Here is a 20,484-nt window from a genome sequence, read left to right as displayed (position 1 = left end):
GGATAGAAGAATAAAGAAGAACCGGGCGGTGGTGGCCCATGCCTTTAATCCCAGCACTTGGGAGGCAGAGGCAGGCGGATCTCTGTGAGTTCAAGGCCAGCCTGGGCTACAGAGGGAGTTCTATGAAAGGCACAAAGCTACACAGAGAAACCCTGATTGGGGGCGGGAGGGAGGAGAAGAAGAAAGAAGAAATGGTTCTTGCTCTCCTAAATTTTACTTTATAGAGGACAACACATCAGCTGATCCCTTCAATATGGAAATGGAATGATAGAGAACATACATTAAGGGGTCATGGGAGCAAGAGGCTACACATCTAACTTATCTGGTAGTTCAGGGAAGGCTACCTACCCCTCACCCACAGGACTGAATCTGGTGTGGGGGGAAAACAGAATTGCTGAAGCTGGGAGAGCACAGCCCAGGCAAACCGATAGTGCAGACTGAGAGGCCAAGCGCTCACACCTTCCAGAGCACCCAGCCTAAAGCCAGAGCGTCACTGGAAGTTACGTTTTATTTTGGCCAGGTGGGAGTTGGCATCGTTGTTACTTGTCCAAGGTCACTGAGTGAAGGAAGGTGCTGTATACCATTTTGATTTTTCTCGTTCCAAACCCTGCGTTCTCCAAGTTACTTTCGTCAGGGGAGAAAAAAATAGAGATAGCCGAGAAGAGAAAAAGATATGATGGAATGGGAGTGTGTGGGGGTCGATCTTGAAAAAAATTACCCTTTCAAAGAGGCAGAGTAGGGAGCAAAGCAGCGGCCAGAAGGAAAGAGGAGAGACGTACGAGGACTGGAACAGAGACAAAGAGTGGAAAGACAGACAGCGACAAGTGGAGAAAATCGGCGAAACAAGCGGCAGCAAAATGTGAGCGCTGAGACTCGGCGGCCGGGCTCGCCGTCCCACCTGGCGCTCCTGCAGCCCTCTCCCCGGGCACTGCTTCACGTCGCTCCGAGTAGAGCCCAAGCCCTCAACTCGCCACCAACCGGGCTGACCTCCGGCCGCTACGCCGACCACAGTACTTTTGCTGGCTTAGCCGAACCCGAGCGTCCCAGCTGGAGCGCGGTCCCGGCCACGTGGGGGAGGGGGCGTTGCTCTGTTGCTGGCGGACGCTTTTGATTGGTCAGAGGGCGGGGTTCTTGGCTGCCCGCCGGCAGGACCCCTCCCCACTAAGGCGGGGCCTGAAGGTTCACAGCTGGAAAGGGAGGAGCTAGGGCGGCGCAGCTGGAAAGGGGCGGGGCCTAGGGCGCGCAGCAAGCCGCGGCGGGCTGGGGGCGCCCTGGGCTGCCATAAAGTGAATGGGCGCCGGCGGGGGGTGGCACTACACCGTGAGGCTCACTCTCTCCTCCGCTAGCCTGGGAGCGCCCAGCGGAGCGGCCGCCCCGGAGCAGGGGGGCGGCCCCCACCCGGCAGGGTGCCTGGCCCCTGGCCCCTGCCTGCGCTCCAGAACGCCGCCGCCACCGCCGCCGCCGCCGCTGCCGCCGCCACCACCACCACCCGGAGTCTGCCTGCTGCCGGGACACACTGTGAGTGCTTGACCATGCGGGGGACAGGAGCCCAGGGTCCCGGGGAACCAAGACTGGTCCCGGGACTCCTAAAAGGGAACCTGGGGCGGCTGAACTCTGGTGTTTGGGGAACCGGTCAAGACTGGAAAGGCGTACAGCAGCCCCCGGGCTGGGACGTGGGAGAAGGGAAACTCCGGGTAAGGACCTGGGGGACCGGGAAGATTAAGGGGACCCGGAGAGAAGCCGAAGAATTGCACGGATCACAGAGCAGGGAGTCTGGAAACCTTTACCAGAAAGCACCCTGGTGTCTAGAGGAAGTGGGCAAACGACCAGAAGGTAATAGGGGTAGCAGAGACCTCGCCAGCTGAGGCGAGGGCAGGGTGACGGTCGTCCAGCGTAAGGGCAACAGGCGGCGCCCAGCGCCCCTTGGCCCGGGCTTAGACAGACTCCGGCGGCTGGAAGTAGGGGTGCTTATAGTAGCTCATGCTTTTCTTCCCAGCTGCTCCGCAGTTGGAATAGGAGCCGTATTCCGAGAGTAGCTACTGGGTCAGATGGCCGCTGAGAGCTACAGGGCCGAGGGTGCCAGCTCAACGCGACAAAACTGACGGGCCTGTCGTGGGGCGTCGGGACCTGGAAGGGTCCACATCTGGGGCCGCCTCAGAATCCGACAGAATGTCAGTGGCACGTGGGGTTTGGAGCGGACAGACTGTTTGGGGTGGCAAAGTGGGTCTCTCCGGAACAGAAGATGTGCCCAACGGTGGTGGACAGAATGTCCCCAGCTGACTGGCATGTCCATCTATCCGGCAGCGCCTGCCCAGCTGCGGCTTGTGCGATAGAGTCGGTCCAGGGGGTCCCCTGAAATTCCAGCTCCCAGTTTGCAAACTTGGTTCTTTCTGCCCCTCCTGCCTGTTGGACCCGGAGGGAGCAGGGAGAGAAAAAGATGAAGCGTGGCCTTGGGGCAGGGCGCCTCTTCGAGACAACCCCGCTCTAGCTCAAACAGATCAGGGCTTCCATAGACTTCCACAATCCAAATTTGAGGGGAAAATCAAGACCAACAAAGGAAAGAATAAGCCATAGGTGCATCGGCAGCAGGTCGGTGAACACCCTTCCACCCACAGGCCCCCGACAGGTCCCTCACAAACTCAGAGTCAACTGTTAGCCTTCCCCCGACCCCAACCCTATTTCCAATAGAGCCGACCAGATGCCCTCACACTCCTAGTCTGGTTGTTAGCCCACTCAAGGCTCCTTGACCGACAAAAACCCTCCAGACAAGAAAATGGCAGCCCTTTCATAAAGCAAATCCTGCCTTCCTGAGAGAAGGAGAGAGGGAAAAGGAGGCAGATGAAACCCACTCTGTCGTCCCACATGATGCCTGTACCATCCAGGAAAGGGTTCAATTGCCCCGTTTGCTTTTTTCTGACCGAGGGAGAGCCCTGACTCCTCTGGGCCAATAAAATGACCACCTTCCCTGACCTCCAACTCTAACTAGAGCCCAGTTAAGGAGAACTCCGAATCTATACACGTGAACGAGACAAGTCAGCTGGGGAGTGAGTTTTCAGGAGGACAAGTGCAAAGCACTGTTTAACAATGAGTAATCTTAAAAAGTCCACTTTCCTCATTCTCCACCCATAAGTAAATTGTAATTCTGACTTCTCACACTCCTGCCTCCACTCCTCAGTCCTGAAGTTTACTTAGGTACTGGCTAAGCCCTTGTCCTCATCTTTTGTTTTGTTTTTTGTTTTGTTTCGTTTTGTTTTTGTTTTTTGAGACAGGGTTTCTCTGTGTAACAGCTCTGGCTGTCCTGGATCTCGCCCTTGTCCTCATCTTTTATTTGTCCCTTGCTTTGCTTTACAAATATAGAATAATGCCTCAACTACCCACATCACGTTCTCATGTACATTTTTAGGGGCTGGTGTTCCCATTGCTTTGAAAAAAAAATCAGTGAAACTATGCAGGAAATTAAGGACTCCACGTCAGGGAAGAAATAAAGAAGGCATTACAGTTGGTTCTTTGAAAACCCAAAGTTTGTCTTTCATCAAAAAGACAAAAAAAAGAGAGAGAGGGAGAGAAAGAGAGAGCATTATAACATAGATGACTGAAAAAAAAAAAACAGAACTTTCTTCCACTTTTGCATGAAACCACGCAGCTGAGAGCGTGACTGATCAGTCACTCTTAGGGAGGATGTAACGGGCCTAGAGAAGTCAGAGAACAGAACTGAAGTACAACTTAGTGGGAGAGTATTTGCATAGCATACCCAAAGTTCTGGATTCCAAAGAAAGAGAAAGAGGGAGAGAGAGAGAGGATAGTTGGCAAAATGGGGGACCAGGAGGGCTTCTGGGAAAGAGCCACCAACAGTTTAGGTGAAACAGGATGAAAATCTACAACACAATGAAAGACCCAAATGAGCAGAGGATTTGCCTACTGAAATCCTGAAACTGGAGATGTTGGGGGTGGGGGCTTTTAGAACCGGAGAATCACAAGCTTTGGATAAATAGGAAAATGTGCTCTAGTAGAGTGGCCAGCTAACTTGCAGAGTTCATTTTCAGAGAAGCAGTAGGTGGGAAGTAGAAATGGGATCTTGGGGGCTTTGGAGGACCAGCGCTCGTCAGACACTCGTGTAGTGTGGAGAGCGAGACAAGAAGGAAAGCAGAACGAGGTTCAAACCTCCTGGCTCTGTGCAACCAAGGACAGTTTCCTGCCTTCTTGGAGATAAGCAGGGATGGACATTCCTGCTACTCAGGGGCCTGCGAGCGTTAAATGAAACATATCAATTATGTACAGAGGAAAGCTCTTTGTAAATGGAAAGACACTGGAAGGAACCTTACTGCTATTATTCGGCTCAAACTGCAATCTCCATGACCATGGAATCTTTCTTCAGGAGGCGGGGTCCTTCCTCTGCCTTGGAGTAGCCTGATCATAGCCTTGATTCAGCCACAGCCAGGTTCTTAAGGACAGATGGAACATCTTCCCTGGAGTTCTTGTGTCAGCCATCACTCCTGTCCCTCACTGGGAAGATGAGGAGTTCCCCTTATGTCTTACCTCTTTACCAAATAGCCTGATCTGAACTCTGCCTGTCTGCTGCTCAAGAATGTCAGTGAGAGCCAAGGATCCAAGTCCAGGAAGGAGGGCAGGATGAAAGGGCTGAAGCTGAACTCAGTGAGTGAGGGACGGGAACCATCAGATCTTTTCTTCCCCATTCATTTTAACTGACGCCTGCTACAGTATGGGAGAGAGAGATGACAGCTGGCCCAAGGGGACCTATTAGGTCCTGAGCTTTAGAGGGCCTACAGTGTGCACAGTCACTGACAATGACCTCTGCGAGTGACAGGGAGGAAAAGTAGAAGATGGACGTGAAAAGAGGGCGATGGGAAGAGATGGAAATGATTTGCAAGCCTCCCTCCACCTTTCCTTCCCCATCTTCCTTCTTCAAGACCATCTTTAATTTTTTTGTTTGTTTGTAACAGGGTCTCCTTATGTAGCTCAGGCTGGCCTTGAACTGGAAACTTCCTGCCTCAGCCTCCCTGCTGTTGCCAGGGATGGTCTCAACCTTCCTTATAAATCTCCGTTTCTCCTTTCCTAGCTCTCCCCAGCCCGATACGTTCTAGTCCCCACTGCAAAGAAAGGTCACAAAGATGCTACTCTTGTATGTCACTTGCTACCGACAAGCCTTAAACTAGCGGCACAGTGCTCAGCAAGGCTTCTTGGCGGGGAGCTGGGAAGACCGTACAGGTGCAGGAGAGTGACAGCCTGCAGCCTGCCTGCCCTATGTGATGATGTCACCTGAAGGCTGGGGCCGGAAATATGCCTATGCTTTCTGAGTCTTTAAATTAAGCTGGAGGGCCCTGGGGTGTGCCTCCCCGGTAGTCCGGTGGTGGAAAAGTGTTTGCCTAGCATGTACCAGGGGCCTGGTTCATTCCTGAGCACAGGAAAATCACATAAAATCAAGCTAGAGATCTCAGGGAAATTTCATATTAGTTGCTACCATTTCACATCCTGCCTCTATTTTCCTACGTGGCCTCCTTATATAGCCCATGCTGAATTTGAGCTCTAGATCTTCCTGCCTCAGCCTTCTGAGGGCTGGGATTACAGGCGTATGTGACCACACCCTAAATTTAGGATTTTTTTTTTTTCACAAAAAGCCAAGAACACTCTAGCCTTGACCGTATTAAATTTGAACCAGCACTTGTCTCTCATCATGGACCTCCTCAATCTAAGCCCTTTTTTCTGCTTGTCCCTCATGTCCCACATTAAACCTTTGATCAAATGAGGCTCTGTGTTACCCTTTAAACACTGCCAACAGTTCTGGGTTATTTAGAAGGCCCTGTCCCTTCTCCACAACTACCATATCAGACAAGTACCTATATTCTCTGAGCCCCAACACTTGATAGCTCTTTATATGGGTCCTCATATCTGATCTCCCACAACCTAAGGGTTAGATCCATGGACTCTGTTCTCCTATCATATGTTCTGTTTGTATTCCTAGGCTGTAAGCAAGCTAAAGTTTGTGGAAGGAAGCAGGGATGGCCCCTGAGAAGCATGCATGATTGCTTCTCTGATCTCCGATTCACCCCTTTGATAGCTTTAGCACATCAGCTCACTCCAGCCTCCACCTGAGGTGCTGAGTTTCCTCCTATGAGCAAAGAGGCATCTGTCCCCCTTTGCACACTGCAGTTCAGCAGACCAGAGTCTGGGTGCTGTGTATCCCAAGTGAGCAGAAGGCTATGTCCGTCCCAGGGATTCACTTCAGCCTTAGGCTTATGGGAGGGCACTATACTGGTTTAGGATCTTGGTGTTCACCTGTTTCTAGTTTACTATTTGCTGCGCAGAGCCCTAGAGCACAGTCCCAGCTCTGCTTCTCTCCCTCTTCATTTACTCCCTGCAAGATGAGGATTTCCCCCGTTCCTTCCATGCTGTTCCTCCTGCTCAGGCGTTGTTATTTCAGTTCATCTTGGGTTCTCCCAGTACCCATGTTCTCCTCCTCTGGCTTTTGGACTGTAAGTGGGTCCCATGGTAGTTGCCCTCTTACCATGCGCTTGTGTCCCTTGGGAACCATAGTGGCCTATGATCTTGTCTTTGCCTTAATGTCTCCTGAATATTTTGTGGTTGCTGGTCCATTACAGACTTACCGTACTTTGGAATCAAAACATACCTGCGCTTCTGTCTTCCCTACACCTGGGCTAGCCACCATGATGCCAGTGAAGTCTGGACCTTGCATCTCCAGCAAAGTGTGTCAAAAAGAATAAGAGTGGACAGACAAACCCCCTCGGAGCTAGATTCGTTACCATAGTTATCTTTTGGCTGTGTTTGGCCCTGCCAGCACCAACCAGCTTCCACACTACTGCGTATCCCTCCCTAGCCACTGAATTAGATGAAGTCCCTGGCCCGTGGCCCAACTCCCCAGCTTCCTGACCTCTAGCAGTTTGGGGGAGCTTAATCCTCAGTCAGCCTGTCTCCAACTCAGATAACAAGTTGGCGCCCCCAGCCTTCGCCTGAGCGGCCCACCCGGACATGAGGCTGCCTGCCTGAGTTCTGTGCCCTCCCTCTCATCTCTTCATGGCCCGGCTTTTGTGTGCACTGCACTCTGCAATGTCAGAGTCCTTCCCAGCCCCCACTCTGCAGTCAGGAACTCAGTCAAGACTCCGGAGGAGGCTTCATTCTGTCCTCACCAGCCCATGATGACTGGGGCTCCCTGCTTGCATCCCTTAGCCCATTTTACTGGTTCTTTATTCTGTGCATTCCAAGTTCAGGACTGAATGCTGCATCCCTCACTGGTATGCAGTGTCTTCACCAGTATTCACAAGATGACTTCTTCTTTGAGACACAGAGTCTGGGGAGGCGAACCACCCAAGCAAGGGTGAGTTTTCAGTCTCCATTCTAGCTCAGTGGCTCATTTAGTGCTCAGCTCCTAGAAAGAGCTAGAAAAATATTCTGAATTTTATTTTTATATAAGCTATATGTTACTTGAACCTTATAACAATACTGGCCAGTTGTGGTGGTGCCTGCCAGTAGGCAAATGCTAAAAGGATAAGACAGGAGGATCGTGTGACAGGAGGCAGCCCAGGCTATACTTTGGAGCTAGGGATGTAGGTCAGTTGGTAGAGTGCTTGGCTAAAGATGAATGAAGCCCTAGGTTCAATTCCCAGGATCACATAAACTCTGTGTGGTGGTGGCGCACACCCACTTAGAGGGTGGAAGCAGCAGGACCACCAGAAGTTCAAGGCCCTCGGCAGCTACAATTGAGCCCAAGGCCATCCTGAGCTGCTGAGACTCTATCTCAAAAACCAGATATGCCTGGCGGTGGTGGCACACGCCACCTTTAATCCCAGCACTCGGGAGGCAGAGCCAGGAGGATCTCTGTGAGTTCGAGGCCAGCCTGGTCTACAAAGTGAGTTCCAGGAAAGGCACAAAGCTACACAGAGAAACCCTGTCTCGAAAAACCAAAACAAACAAAAAAACCTAGATAGATAGACAGACAGATAGATAGAAAATCTAATAATGAAGGAAGTCATGGGCACACACCTGTAATCCTAGCACCTGGTAGGAAGATCACAAGTTTGAGACTAACCTGTGCTATATTAGCAATATACCATCTGAAGGGGAAAGGAAAAAAAAAAAAAAAAAAAAAAAAGGCAGGCAGAGAAGGGATTATTAATTCCCTCTTAGAGATGATGAAATACCTTGCCAAGAATATATAGTTAGTAAGTTGGGGGTTACCAGGACATCTTTTGACTCCAAACCTAATTCCTTTGGCCTATAACAGATTACCACCCTACCTGATCCCTAGCTCCGGCATTCTCAAGCCTTCTTCTTACACAGCCGAGCAGCCTCTCTCCAATAGCCACTAAATGAAGACCATTATTCCCTGGTCCCCTTGGCCTCCTCCTCCCCCACACAGAGTTCTGAACTCCTGGGACTGAGAGAGCTGAGGTTCAGAGGGGCCAGGGAGGGGAAGGGAGGGGGGAGGGGAATGGCTAGCTCCAAAACAGCCCAGGCAGCTGTCCCTGTCAGAGAGAGAGGAGACTGTGTGACGGTGTGTGTCTGCCTGCCTGAATGTGGGAGAGCATGTGTGGGAGAGCGCGTGTTTTTGTGCCTCCAGCTTCAAGTCCAAGGGCTCATTGTGTCTAAGTCGGGGCCGTGTGTGTCTGCACATGTGTCTGCCTGTCTCTGAGAACACACAGCTTGAACTCAGCCCTGTCTTTTGCTCTGGCTGCTAGCCTCTTCCCTGGCCTCCTACTGAAATAGAGGATGAAATCAAGACCCAGGTATGGAATGCCAGGGGAAGGGAAGCTTGGAAAACGAGGAGTCTCCCACAACAGACTGGGAGGATGAGCGGCAACAGAGAGACGTAGCTTTTCCTTCCTACAGGCAAACCCCGCTGTCCCTTTCGCCCAGTTCTACGCTGCTTCTGTGGCTCCTGGAAAAGTCAGCCGCATGGTTTGAATTTCAAGGTCATCTTGAATCTAAAAGAAGGGCAGGCTGCAGAGAACCTCAATTTCCAGCTCTAAGTTCGTCCCACATCTCTCCAGAAATTTGTGAGGAAGCGCTGGTCAGGCTGTCTCAGGTCCCCGCAAGGCCATCGCCACCCCAGTGGAGAGCTGTCAGGCCTAACTTCTTCAATTCCAGGCCTCCAGCTCCCACCCTGAGACCTGGAAAGGGGGGTAAACGGAGCACACCTGTTCCTCTGGCCTGGCTTCTCCCCTTCCCACCTGGGCTTCTCTGTAGTCTTGTTCGCCTCCCTAACCCCAGCAAAAAGTCCAAGCTCACAACCCTTATGCCAGCAGAAGAGCAAGGCTTGTTTTCACCCTCCGCTTTGACCTCTGTCCTACTGTCAACCTGGTTTGAGGTGGGGCACAGCTGTGCTCTCAGAGCTGCCTGGAGGGGACATTACCATGTACAAACACAGGCCATTGTCCATCTGCACACCCTTGAGAAAGGCTCTTAATAAATTCAGACCAGACAAGTGATGCTCATCTCAATCTGGGCTAATCCACCACATTAATGCCTCCCCATGTAGCCTGCACTATGTCCCTGATGATGGGGAGAAGGTGTTAGAGACAGAGACACCCCCACCCACCCACAGACACACACCTAGCTCTTGCCCTCTATTCTGGTTTCTGTTTTCTGCCCAAGAGGAGTCAAGAGAGCCAGTACTGTCCCGTTTCTTTCCTCCCATAAGAGGTCTTAGGAGAACTGACCAGAAGGAGGACTCTGCAAGGGAACCCTCCATAGTGACCCATGCAGGCTCCTTGACAAGATCAGGCTAGGTTTGGGATAGGAATACTAGCAGGAAGTATGTGAGTGCGTGCGTGCGTGCGTGCATGCGTGCGTGCATGCATGCATGCGTGTGTGAGTGGTGTGTTTTGGGGTATGAGTCTAAAGGAATCTATACATACTATCTGGAATGGTGTGAGAGAGGCCAGGCATGAGATGGAGGGATGACTACCACGAGGTAAGATGTTTTAGACAAGCAGAGGAACAGAAGGGGCCTAAGTGCCCTGTGATTTTCTTTTCTTCTTTTAACTTTCAGATTTTTATTTATTGTTTTTTATTTTTACTTTGTGTGACTGTCTTACATGCATGGAGACAAGACAAGGGTACCAGATCCCCTGGAACTGGAGTTACGGATGGTGGTGAGCTACCATATGGGTGCTGGGATTCGAACCCAGATCCTATGGGAGAACAGATGCTTTAAGCCACCTCTCTAACCCCACCCTGTGTTTTCCAAACTTTGTTTTGACATGGAACCATTTATTCAAACAAAATCCTTGCAGAAGTATTAGTAACCCAAACAAGCAGAACTGCCCTACTGCTGAAGCCGACTCACGCTGGAGTGCTGGTGAAATTCCTGCTGGGGCCTGCAGGGGGCTCCACGGAACACAATTTGAAAAGCCTCTTTAGGAGCCCACAGATCTACTTCAGGTCCTCGTACAATTTATAAGCTCAGTGACTTAGTTGAGTCACTTTGGTTTCTAGGTTCCACCTATGAATTGGGTGAGCCAGGTTGATCATCCTTAATCTTAATGTCAGTGTCTGAGACCTGGAATTCTCTGAATTCCAAGTTTGGGGTACATTTCCAGTTTCAGGGTTTGGGGTTTTGTTTGTTTGGTTTTTTTGTTTGTTTGTTTGTTTGATTGGGTTTTGTTGTTGTTTTTATTTTTTTTATTTTTTATTTTTTTTGTTTTTCGAAACAGGGTTTCTCTGTGTAGCTTTGTGCCTTTTCCTGGAACTCACTTGGTAGCCCAGGCTGGCCTCAAACTCACAGAGATCCGCCTGGCTCTGCCTCCCGAGTGCTGGGATTAAAGGCATGCGCCACCACCGCCCGGCTGTTTTTATTTTTTTGAGACAGGATTTCTCTGTGTAGCTTTGGAACCTGTCCTGGGACTGGCTCCGTAGACCAGGCTGGCCGCAAACTGACCTCAAACTCACAGAGATCTGCCTGCCTCTGCCTCCTGAGTGCTGGCACTAAAGGCGTGGGCAACCACCACCCGGCTCTCAGGTTTATTTTTTAATTATTTTATTTTATGCATATGGATATTTTATCTGCATGTGTGCCTGCACACCAGGAGAGGGCATCAGATCCCATGGGACTACAGTTATAGATGGTTGTGAGCCACCATGTGGGTTCCTGGGAATTGAACTCCGGCCCTCTAGAAGAGCAAGCAACCAATGCTCTCAATTAGTGAGCCATTTCCCTGGCCTGCAGTTTCAGAGCTTTTGGAATAGAGATGCTCTACTGGAAATCTAAAGAGATATTCTTTGTGTACATGTTTGTGTGTATGAAGGTGCACATGCACAAATGTGTGAAGGCAGAGATCAGCATCTGTCTCTTCCCTCATCATTCTGCTTCTCGTGGAGTCTATCCTTGAACTCAGAGGTGGCAAGTCAGCCTGACTGCCTGGCAAGCAGACTGCTGGGTCCTCTTGTTTCTACCTCCCTGGGGCTGGGGTTACAGGGTGATGTTATGTGGGTGCTAAAAAATCAAACGTAGGTCCTCATGTTTGCACAACAGGCAGTTCCCCAACTGAATCGCCCCTTGTTTTTTGAGACAGGGTCTCATGTAGCCAAGGTTGGTCTTAAAATCCAGAGCCTCTACCTTCTGGGTGCTGAAATCATAGATCTACATTACCACACCTGCCTCTAAACAAATATCACATTTAAAAAAAATAATAAAACTATTTTTTAAAACAAGGGGAAAAAACTGTAAAGTGGGTGGTGGTGGTATATGTCTTTAATCCAGCACTCAGGAGGCACAGGTAGGCAGATCTCTGTAAGTTCAAGACCAGCCTAGTCTATAGAGGGAGTTTCAGGACAGCCAGGGCTACACAGAGAAACCCTGTCTCGAAACTCCCCCCCACCAAAATAAATAAATAGTAAATAAATAAATAAAACTGAAATTTAGCTAGGCATGGTAACACAGGCCTGTAATTCCAGCATTCAAGGGTAGAGAGGGAGGACGATCACAGATTAAGTCTAGCCTGAGCTACATGAGATCCTGCCTCAAACAAATAAAATGGAACGGCTGTGACACTAGACATGGGTCCAACAGTTAGGAATCTGTAGTGCACATGTGTGCATAAAACCTCTCAGAGCACACCCTCTCCTCATTGGGCTTCTCTTGCTCAGCTCTATTTTTGTTTGTTTGTTTGTTTGTTTGTTTGTTTTTGTTTTTCGAGACAGGGTTTCTCTGTGTAGTTTTGCGCCTTTCCTGGAACTCACTTTGTAGACCAGGCTGGCCTTCGAACTCACAGAAATCCGCCTGGCTCTGCCTCCTGAGTGCTGGGATTAAAGGCGTGCACCAACACCGCCCGACTCAGCTCTATTTTTTAAAAAGGATTTATTTTCAGTGTATGGGCATCTTCCTTGCATGTATGTCTGTGCACCCAAGTGCCTAGTCCCTGGGGGAGACGGAAGGCTTTGGATCCACTGGAAGTGAATTGTAGATAGCTGTGAGCTGCTAGCCATGTGGGTGCTGGGAATCGGAAGTGGTGTCCTCTGGAAGAGCAGCCAGTGCTTTTAACCTCCCCCCCCCTCCCCGAGCCATCTCTTCGCATGCTATTCTAGAGTACACCGTTCGGGCTAGCTTTGTGTCCGTGGGTGAGAAAAGAGGCAAGAATGTTGTGGGGGAGACCCTATCAGGAGCCTGATAACCCATGGTTTTGTTGTTTTGTTTGTTTGAGGCAGGGGCTTGCTATGTGCTCTTGGCTGACCTGGTGCTCACAGTGTAGGGTAGGCTAGGCTCAAACGCATGGGCGATCTTCCTGCTTCTGCTTCTTGAGCACTAGGATCACAGGCATGCACCACCCCGTCTGGACGGCCCTAAGTCCCCGGTTTTTACCTCTGTTAACTTTGCCTGTGTCTTCTCTTTCCTCTAGAGCCCACCCTCCATGGAGTTCGGGCTGCTCAGCGAGGCCGAGGCTCGGAGCCCTGCGCTGTCTCTGTCAGATGCAGGCACTCCACACCCTCCTCTCCCGGAACATGGCTGCAAAGGCCAGGAGCACAGTGGTGAGCGCGCCCCTTCTGGGGGTGGAGGAGAAAACAGTTTAGCCTTGATGGGCGTGTGGGATCCAGAGTGGCAATCTGGGTGGAAGCCAGCCAGGGCTTGAGGAATTCCTTGAGGTCCCAGAGCCAAGAGAATCCGCACAGGCCCTCCCGCCGCCCCCCATGACCTGCTTCCTTCTGCCCCTCAGACTCGGAGAAGGCCTCGGCCTCACTGCCGGGGGGTTCCCCCGAGGACGGCTCTCTGAAGAAGAAGCAGCGGCGGCAGCGCACGCACTTCACCAGCCAGCAACTGCAGGAGCTGGAGGCCACCTTCCAGAGGAATCGCTACCCCGACATGAGCACGCGCGAAGAGATCGCGGTGTGGACCAACCTCACCGAGGCCCGCGTGCGGGTATGGCTCCGCTTGATCCGCAGCCCTCACCTGCAAGCACCTCGCTCTCGAGGGGGCCCCCCAAGTAGCTGGTGGCTCCTGCGGTGCGGGCCCCACGTCGGCTCCAGTTCCCGCCCGGGGATCCCCACCTTCCAGCAGCCTTGCCCGACCCTCCCTGTCAAGCGATTCCTCGCCCGGCCCAGGACCAGGGCTCACCTCCTTATCTTGATCCCGAGCTGTTCTCCCCTGACCCTGCGTTCGCTGCCTTCTCTTCTCGGCCCCCCTGGCTCAGTGCGCTCCTCCCTTCTAGCTTGCATCCACCTCTGATCTTCCCTGCCCGGGCTCGATCATACTCTGGGTGGTCCACTCCCCAGCCGCCCGTGTCCTGACAACCTTTCTCCGATGCCCGCAGGTGTGGTTCAAAAACAGACGCGCCAAGTGGCGGAAGCGGGAGCGCAGCCAGCAGGCGGAGCTGTGCAAGGGTGGCTTCGCAGCCCCGCTCGGGGGCCTGGTGCCGCCTACGAGGAGGTGTACCCCGGCTACTCGTATGGCAACTGGCCGCCCAAAGCGCTCGCCCGCCGCTCGCCGCCAAGACCTTCCCGTTCGCCTTCAACTCGGTCAACGTGGGGCCTCTGGCTTCGCAGCCGGTATTCTCACCACCCAGCTCCATCGCCGCCTCCATGGTGCCCTCGGCCGCCGCTGCTCCGGGCACCGTACCAGGTCCCGGAGCCTTGCAGGGCCTGGGCGGGGCACCCCCGGGCTGGCTCCAGCCGCCGTGTCCTCCGGGGCAGTGTCCTGCCCTTACGCCTCGGCAGCCGCAGCCGCCGCTGCAGCCGCCTCCTCCCCTATGTATACCGGGACCCGTGTAACTCGAGCCTGGCTAGCCTGCGGCTCAAAGCCAAACAGCACGCCTCTTTCAGCTACCCCGCCGTGCCCGGGCCGCCTCCGGCCGCCAACCTCAGCCCTTGCCAGTACGCCGTGGAACGGCCAGTGTGAGCCGCAGGTCTGTGGATCATCCCCGAGGGCGGGGCAGGAATTCACAGCCTCCCCGGACAAGGGTCGCCTAGACTGGCTTGCCCTCGTCCCAAGGTCTGAAAGGGGTGCTTGGGCACCCGGGGAGGGGCGGCAGGCTCCGAAGGGGGCCTTTCCCTTCACCGCCCCGAGGGGTGGTCTGGCCCCTAAACGGAGACCGCGCCCCTGGGACTAAGGCCAGGAATAGGGACCAGCTCCCCCAGGGCCAATTCACCCTTGGCCCATCCCGCCTTCTCCAGACTTCCCCTATCCCGTTTTCAAAGATCACTGAAATAAACGTGCGCGGACTGTCAAAGGCCTGATGATTCAGACTCGCGGTTGAGCCCTCCTTCCTCCCATCCTTCCCATTGTCCAAGCGGACAGCTGGATGTACAGGAACGGAGTGAGCCTCCGGGCTTGGGAGGCTTCAGTCTCACTCCTTTCCTCCAGGATGGGGAAGCAGGGATTCCTGGAGTCAAGGAAAGTGAAGCTTGGTGAGACCAGCTAGTTGACAGGGATCGTCCTATGCTGGTGCTGCGACGCCACCTCGTGGTCTCAGGGAGGACAGCTGGCAGGTCTGGTCTCTACCGCTTAACTTTCAGGAATCTATTTTGCAATTTAGGAAGCCTATGATTTTAGCACTTGTTTCTCACTGTTCCTTTCAGAGGCGTGGACCTCTCACAGCAATAAAATTCTAGTCTGTAACAGACATTTATTCAGCGCCTACCAGGCCTAGGATTCTTCTTGAGTGTTTGTGTGTGCCTCTGTCTTCCCACACACCCTCAGGCTTCCCACTTGCAGATCTCTGTCAGCAGCCTTCACAGAATCCACTTTTCCCCTCCAAGTCCACAAACTCTCAAAATGATGTTGACCTCTTTAATTTAAAAAATAGAGCAAGAAGAGAAAGATTTCTAAATATAAATATAAATAACTCAATTTTAAGGACCTCAGTCCTATCCATCCCTTCCTAGGGTTTGGTTGGCCTTCACATTTAAGGCAGAAAGATCAAAGCACACCCTATTCCAAGGATGACATTTCTTGGTTGTCATAGCTTCCTGCCACTCGGGGGTATATGTCCCATGGGGGAAAACATACAAGGAAGGTACCCTAATCATTCTCACACCTAACCCTTAGTGCCATGGAGGAAAGCCTGAGGCTCCGTCTTTCTTTCCACCTCTCATTGGCTCTTGGGTTTAACTTTGCTCTTGGGCCTGAGGTAGGCTTTGTGGAAGAAGTGAGCAAATAGGATGAAATAGGTCCCATACAACATAAAGGACCAGAAGAAGTGTTCCATTGTTGTGTGGCATCCTTTTTCCTGCCTCCAGATGTAATTCAAGATGCCAAAGATGGCTCCCATCACCATCTGCAGGATCTGCAAGCTGGTGATGACCATGGGAAGCATGCTGGGTTGTTTCACTTTGGCAGCCTTCAGGGTGTAGTAGGTGTACATGATGGAATGGACACCCAGGTTCATGGTCATGAACCAGCCACCTGAAGGCACTCTGTCCTTGTAGCCAAAGCTCGTGTACAGTAGCACTGTGCTGTGGTGATACCAGTGCACAAAGATGAGTGGACGCTTACGCAGGATGATGAAGGCCGTGTCTCCTGAGAGATGAGGAGTCACAGCTGGCATACCACCCAGTGCTAGGACCGCCCACTGCCCTGGGTGTGGGGACGCAGCAGGAATTCTCAGGGTGGGGAAGAGGGAGAAATAGGTTGTTAGGACCTAGGGGTAGGGAAGGGACTCTCCATATGATGGGTAAGGGGAGGGCTCTGAGGAGGATACAAGTCCCTGGGCACCAGAGACAAAGCCTCGACACTCACCGAGTTCAACAATCTTGCTGAGGACAAAGAGACAGGACCAGAATTTGACTATGGTGTCGTCGGTGTAGCTGGTGAAGCAGACGGTCTGCTGGAAGCCCCGAGTGAATAGCAGTATTCCCATATACTTCCACATCCTCACTGTACCCAGGATACTGAAGTCAGACAGAGCACAAAGGTCTAAGCGCCCGCTCCCCTGCATGAACCCACCCCCACCTCATTCTCATCTGGACAGCGCTCTAAGCTCCAGCACCTCCTTACCCTTCCAAGGGGGTGGTTCCAGCTTTTGAGATCCTGGGGCCAATCTGATATTCTAACAATTGTTCTCCAGGAGATAAGGGTTGAGAAAAGGCCAATCGGTGTGGGGGAGGGGGGAAACTTAAAGTCAAGAATGGGGTTCTTGAGATGGGGTGAGAGTCAGAAGATATGAGCGGTGATATAGGGAAGACTATGAGCAGGAGGGGCTGGGGAAGTGGCTGACGGTCTTTGACGAGGAATTTAGGGACTAAGATATTTAAGGCTAGGGAAATTTGTTAATGTGTCGATTTCATGAGCACAAGAGGAATGGGGTAGAGGCTCGCATCTGTATTCCCAGAATTCAGGAGGCTGGGGCAAGAAGGTCACAGTGAATTTGAGGCCAGCCTGGGTTCCGTGGTGGCAATTAGAGCAGTCTGGGACACAGCTTGAGAAGCTGTCTTTAAAAGGAAGCATTTTTAGGCCAGGTGTGGTGGCATATGCCTTTAATCCCAGGACTCGGGAGGCAGAGCCAGGCGGATCTCTGTGAGTTCGAGGCCAGCCTGGTCTACAGAGTGAGATCCAGGACAGGCTCCAAAACTACACAGAAAAACCCTGTCTTAAGCTCCCCCCGCCCAAAAAAAAAGCATTTTTAAAAGGTATAGGCCAAGTGGTAGTGGCACATGTCTTTAATCCCAGCACTCGGGAGGCAGAGGCAAGTGGGTTGATGTGAGTTCAAGGCCAGTCTGATCTACAGAGCTAGTTCTAGGATAGACAAGGCTATTATACAATGAAACCCTATCTCAAAAAACACAAATAAGTAAATAAATAAATAAATAAATAAATAAATAAGTGTAGGACAGAACAGAGACTGCCATCTTGAGCTCAAGAAAAGAGAAAAACAAGGTAATATGGAAAAGTCAATGCAGCTGAGGACTTTAGAGAGCCTTAGGTTAAGATAAAACGAGGTGTCAGAACTAAAGAACAGACAGGGAATAGGTGGAGGAGAACCTTACCTGAATATTGCCAGACAGGAGGACCAGAGGATGAGAGGCCCCTGCAAGCGGAAGCCCTTCCGCGCTCTCATGTAGTTCTGGCCCACAATGATGAGCAACAGATAGATGAGAACTATGAGGAACGAACTTCCCCTGGAGGGCAGAAAGCAGAGGGGAGGGATTCACAGGTGGGCACTGCTTAGAGCAAAGCCCACTCATCTCCCCAGGTAGACTGGAGGTCCGCCTGTGTGACATTTTGGCTTCCTTATTTGTATGGGGAAGCGGGGTGGGTGATACTTTAGCAGTATTCACACATCTGAAGTACCTAGCACAGGGCAGGAGCCATCCATATGCAAGGTCTCTGTAAGGATTACTTTCTCAGTGAAGTTGGGGCAGACGACAATTTTGTCAGCGGGTCAGCCCGTCTGCCCGCAGCCAATAACTGCACCATCCAGGCTGTGATGTAAGGAGAGTGTAGCAGCATCTGCCTGTTGGGCTCAGGGCGAGTTGATTGAACAACAAAATCAGCCCACAGAACGTGTCTGGGGCGCTTTAAGGATAAGACAGAGAGCTTTGGGAAAGTAAAGGGTTCCCAACTTCAGAGCAGCGAAGATGGGACATTTGGGAAACATAATTGTGTAGCAAAGACTGACCCCAGGCACCTGCGAAGGCGGGTCCTCTCTCTCTCTCTCTCTCTCTCTCTCTGAGATCACCTAACAGCGCTTCATTCAGGTCAATCTCATTCCTCAGCTGTAGTTACCATTTTTCCCCTTTGTTTTTGTCTCTTCCCACACCCCTCTCCCCATCTTCTCCCTTCTGGATCCTTTCTTCCAGCTCTAATCTCTTTGAAATGTACTTTGAAGAACGGAGCGGGACGGGGGTGGGGGCGGTTGGAGCCACTACCCGGCGGCAGCGTTGGAAACTTTACAGGCTTTCACTCCCCGTCTCCACTCCCTCAAAGCAGTTGGTGCTTCCCCCTCACCAGGTCTCACCAGTACTCCTCCAAAAAGGGCCTTAAGTCCCGGGACATCTCGAAGTTATAGGGTTGGATCAGCTCCGCTTTGAAACCACGTGAGAAATTCAAGGCTGTGGCCATTTCGCTTCAGCAGAGGACGAGGTTCAGAGCTTGGGGTGAGGGCTGGGCGAGAGCCGAAGATGGAGTGGATTTCAGGACCAGACGAAGAAAAGCAGGACAGAAAGGACTTGTGCGCATAGAAGAAAGGACCCCGGAGCCTGCACGTGCGCTGCTGACCAGCCCGCTCGCGCTGCGGTGGCCGCGGCTGGCCGTATATATCGCCAATTACCAAATTGGGGACCCAGGCTGTGCAAGGCCAGCTCCCGCCCTCAGCAGTTATCCAATCTTAGCCAAGAGTCATCTCTGTCCCGCCCCTGTGCCCCATCAGCATCCTCCTCTCTGACTGATCCTCCTCAAGGGCACCTCCCCATGAAACAAGCACGCCCCAAACCCAATATTAGTCCCTCACTCCTCCCAGTTCCTTTTTTTTTTTTTTTAATTCCGTCAGCAGCTCCAAGTTGGCTCATAAACACCCCCTGCCCCAATCCTTGATTTCACTGAATACCCAGGCAGACCAGTCCTCCTCTGGCACAGCCAGCTGCAGCCTTTGCCTCATTTTGCTTCAATCTTCGCCTACTTGGCAGTGAAGAGAAAGTGGAGGTACTCTTGGCCCCTGGTGCCCCTTCCAGAGATGAGGGCGTCAATTCCCCTGTGAAACCCAGGCTGGAATAAGGAAGAGCAGGCTGGGCCATCAAGAAAGGCACTAGCCGCTTCTGTCTCCTAGCTTTGGATCTGTGCTTGTGGGAGGAGGAGGGAGACGACTTAATGAATTTTACTGTTGAGTTGTTGATGTTAACATTTGAGGAGGCGGCACTCAAGCTGTTACGGCTTCTTTATAGTTTCCTGAACTGTCCTCTCAGACGCCCAGTAAAAACTCTGGAGAGAAAAACGGGGTCACCCTCTGGAGAACCTCCCTAGGGTTTAAGAAAGCTGGTGATCCAGTGAACATCTTTCAGCCTGCCATTTCTTCTCCCAGTCTGAACTTGTCTAATGGAATCTACTCCTACACCGATGTATCTGGCCGCAGTGAACAAACTGCTTCGAAACTTGTAAGCCCTTATTGACTGTCTCTTGTTTCGCTCTTGGTTTTATGAAAGTGAAGGAAAACTAGAAGGCTTGAGAACAGTTTGGGAGGAGATGGGAATCTGCAAAACAAGTGCAAAGAAAAAGAAATGAGAACTGGGCTGATGGTGGCACTCGCCCTTAATCCCAGCACTTCAGAGGCAGGTGGATCTCTGTGAGTTCGAGACCAGCCTGGGCTACAGAGCAAGTTCCAGTAGAGCTAGGGTTATCACACAGAGAAACTCTGTCTTGAGATAGAGAGAGAGAGAGAGAGAGAGAGAGAGAGAGGAAATACTTAATCACTGAGATGGCTCAATGATCAAGAGCACTTGTGCAACCATTGAGGACCTGAATTCAGATCCTAACACCACATAACAAGCCAGTGTCCTCTTCTGCCTGCCTGTAACCCCAGGGCTGTGGGGGCAGAGATAAGAGGATGGCTGGGACTCACTGGCTGCCAGCCTAGCAGAAAATCACAATCTCTGCATTCATTCAGACTGTGCCTCAAAGGAGTAACTTCTATCACACACACACACACACACACACACACACACACACACACACACACGAAAAACAAAAGTTTTAATTTTTAAAAAATACTTAAGCTGGGCAATGGTGGTGCACACTTTTAATCCCAGCACTCAGGAGGCAGAGACAGGGGGATCTCCGAGTTCAGGCCAACCTGAAAAACCCTGTCTGGAAAAATCAATATATATTTATGTATTTTTAAAATTATTTTATTTTATTTCTACTGGTCTGGAGAGATGGCTCAGTGGTTAAAAGCACTGGCTGCTATTCCAGAGGACCCTGGTCCAGTTCCTAGCACCCACATGGCAGCTCCCAAGTGTCTGGGGATCTGGCACCCTCACACACACATACGTTCAGGCAAAACACCACATAAAAATAAATACATTTTTAAT

At 51.6% G+C, this 20,484-nt stretch overlaps 1 protein-coding gene and 1 pseudogene across 1 annotated transcript; one reads left to right on the top strand and one right to left on the bottom strand.

The window, feature by feature from the left end:
* Positions 1–1,443: 1,443 nt before the first annotated feature.
* LOC114708139 lies at positions 1,444–15,032 on the top strand (annotated as a pseudogene).
* A 307-nt stretch (positions 15,033–15,339) lies between these two features.
* On the bottom strand, positions 15,340–18,765 carry LOC114708115 (elongation of very long chain fatty acids protein 3). Its single transcript, XM_028891130.2, has 4 exons — positions 18,420–18,765; positions 17,449–17,580; positions 16,202–16,353; positions 15,340–15,982 (listed from the first exon to the last, which is right to left on the bottom strand). Exons 1-4 carry the CDS (start codon positions 18,521–18,523, stop codon positions 15,555–15,557), a joined length of 816 nt encoding a protein of 271 aa, XP_028746963.1. The 5' UTR covers positions 18,524–18,765; the 3' UTR covers positions 15,340–15,554.
* Positions 18,766–20,484: the final 1,719 nt, after the last annotated feature.

Source organism: Peromyscus leucopus, chromosome 1, assembly GCF_004664715.2.
Source record: "Peromyscus leucopus breed LL Stock chromosome 1, UCI_PerLeu_2.1, whole genome shotgun sequence".
Lineage (NCBI taxonomy): Eukaryota > Metazoa > Chordata > Mammalia > Rodentia > Cricetidae > Peromyscus > Peromyscus leucopus.
The sequence above is the reverse complement of the archived record's forward strand: the minus strand, read 5'-3'. Positions and strand labels throughout refer to the sequence as shown.

Coding starts and splice junctions, on each gene's coding strand:
- LOC114708115 (XM_028891130.2), bottom strand. CDS start 18,523: ATGGCCACAGCCTTGAATTTCTCACGTGGTTTCAAAGCGGAGCTGATC. Junction 17,581..18,419: donor CCCTTTTTGGAGGAGTACTG/GTGAGACCTGGT, acceptor TCTGCCCTCCAG/GGGAAGTTCGTTCCTCATAG. Junction 16,354..17,448: donor TCCTGTCTGGCAATATTCAG/GTAAGGTTCTCC, acceptor GTCTGACTTCAG/TATCCTGGGTACAGTGAGGA.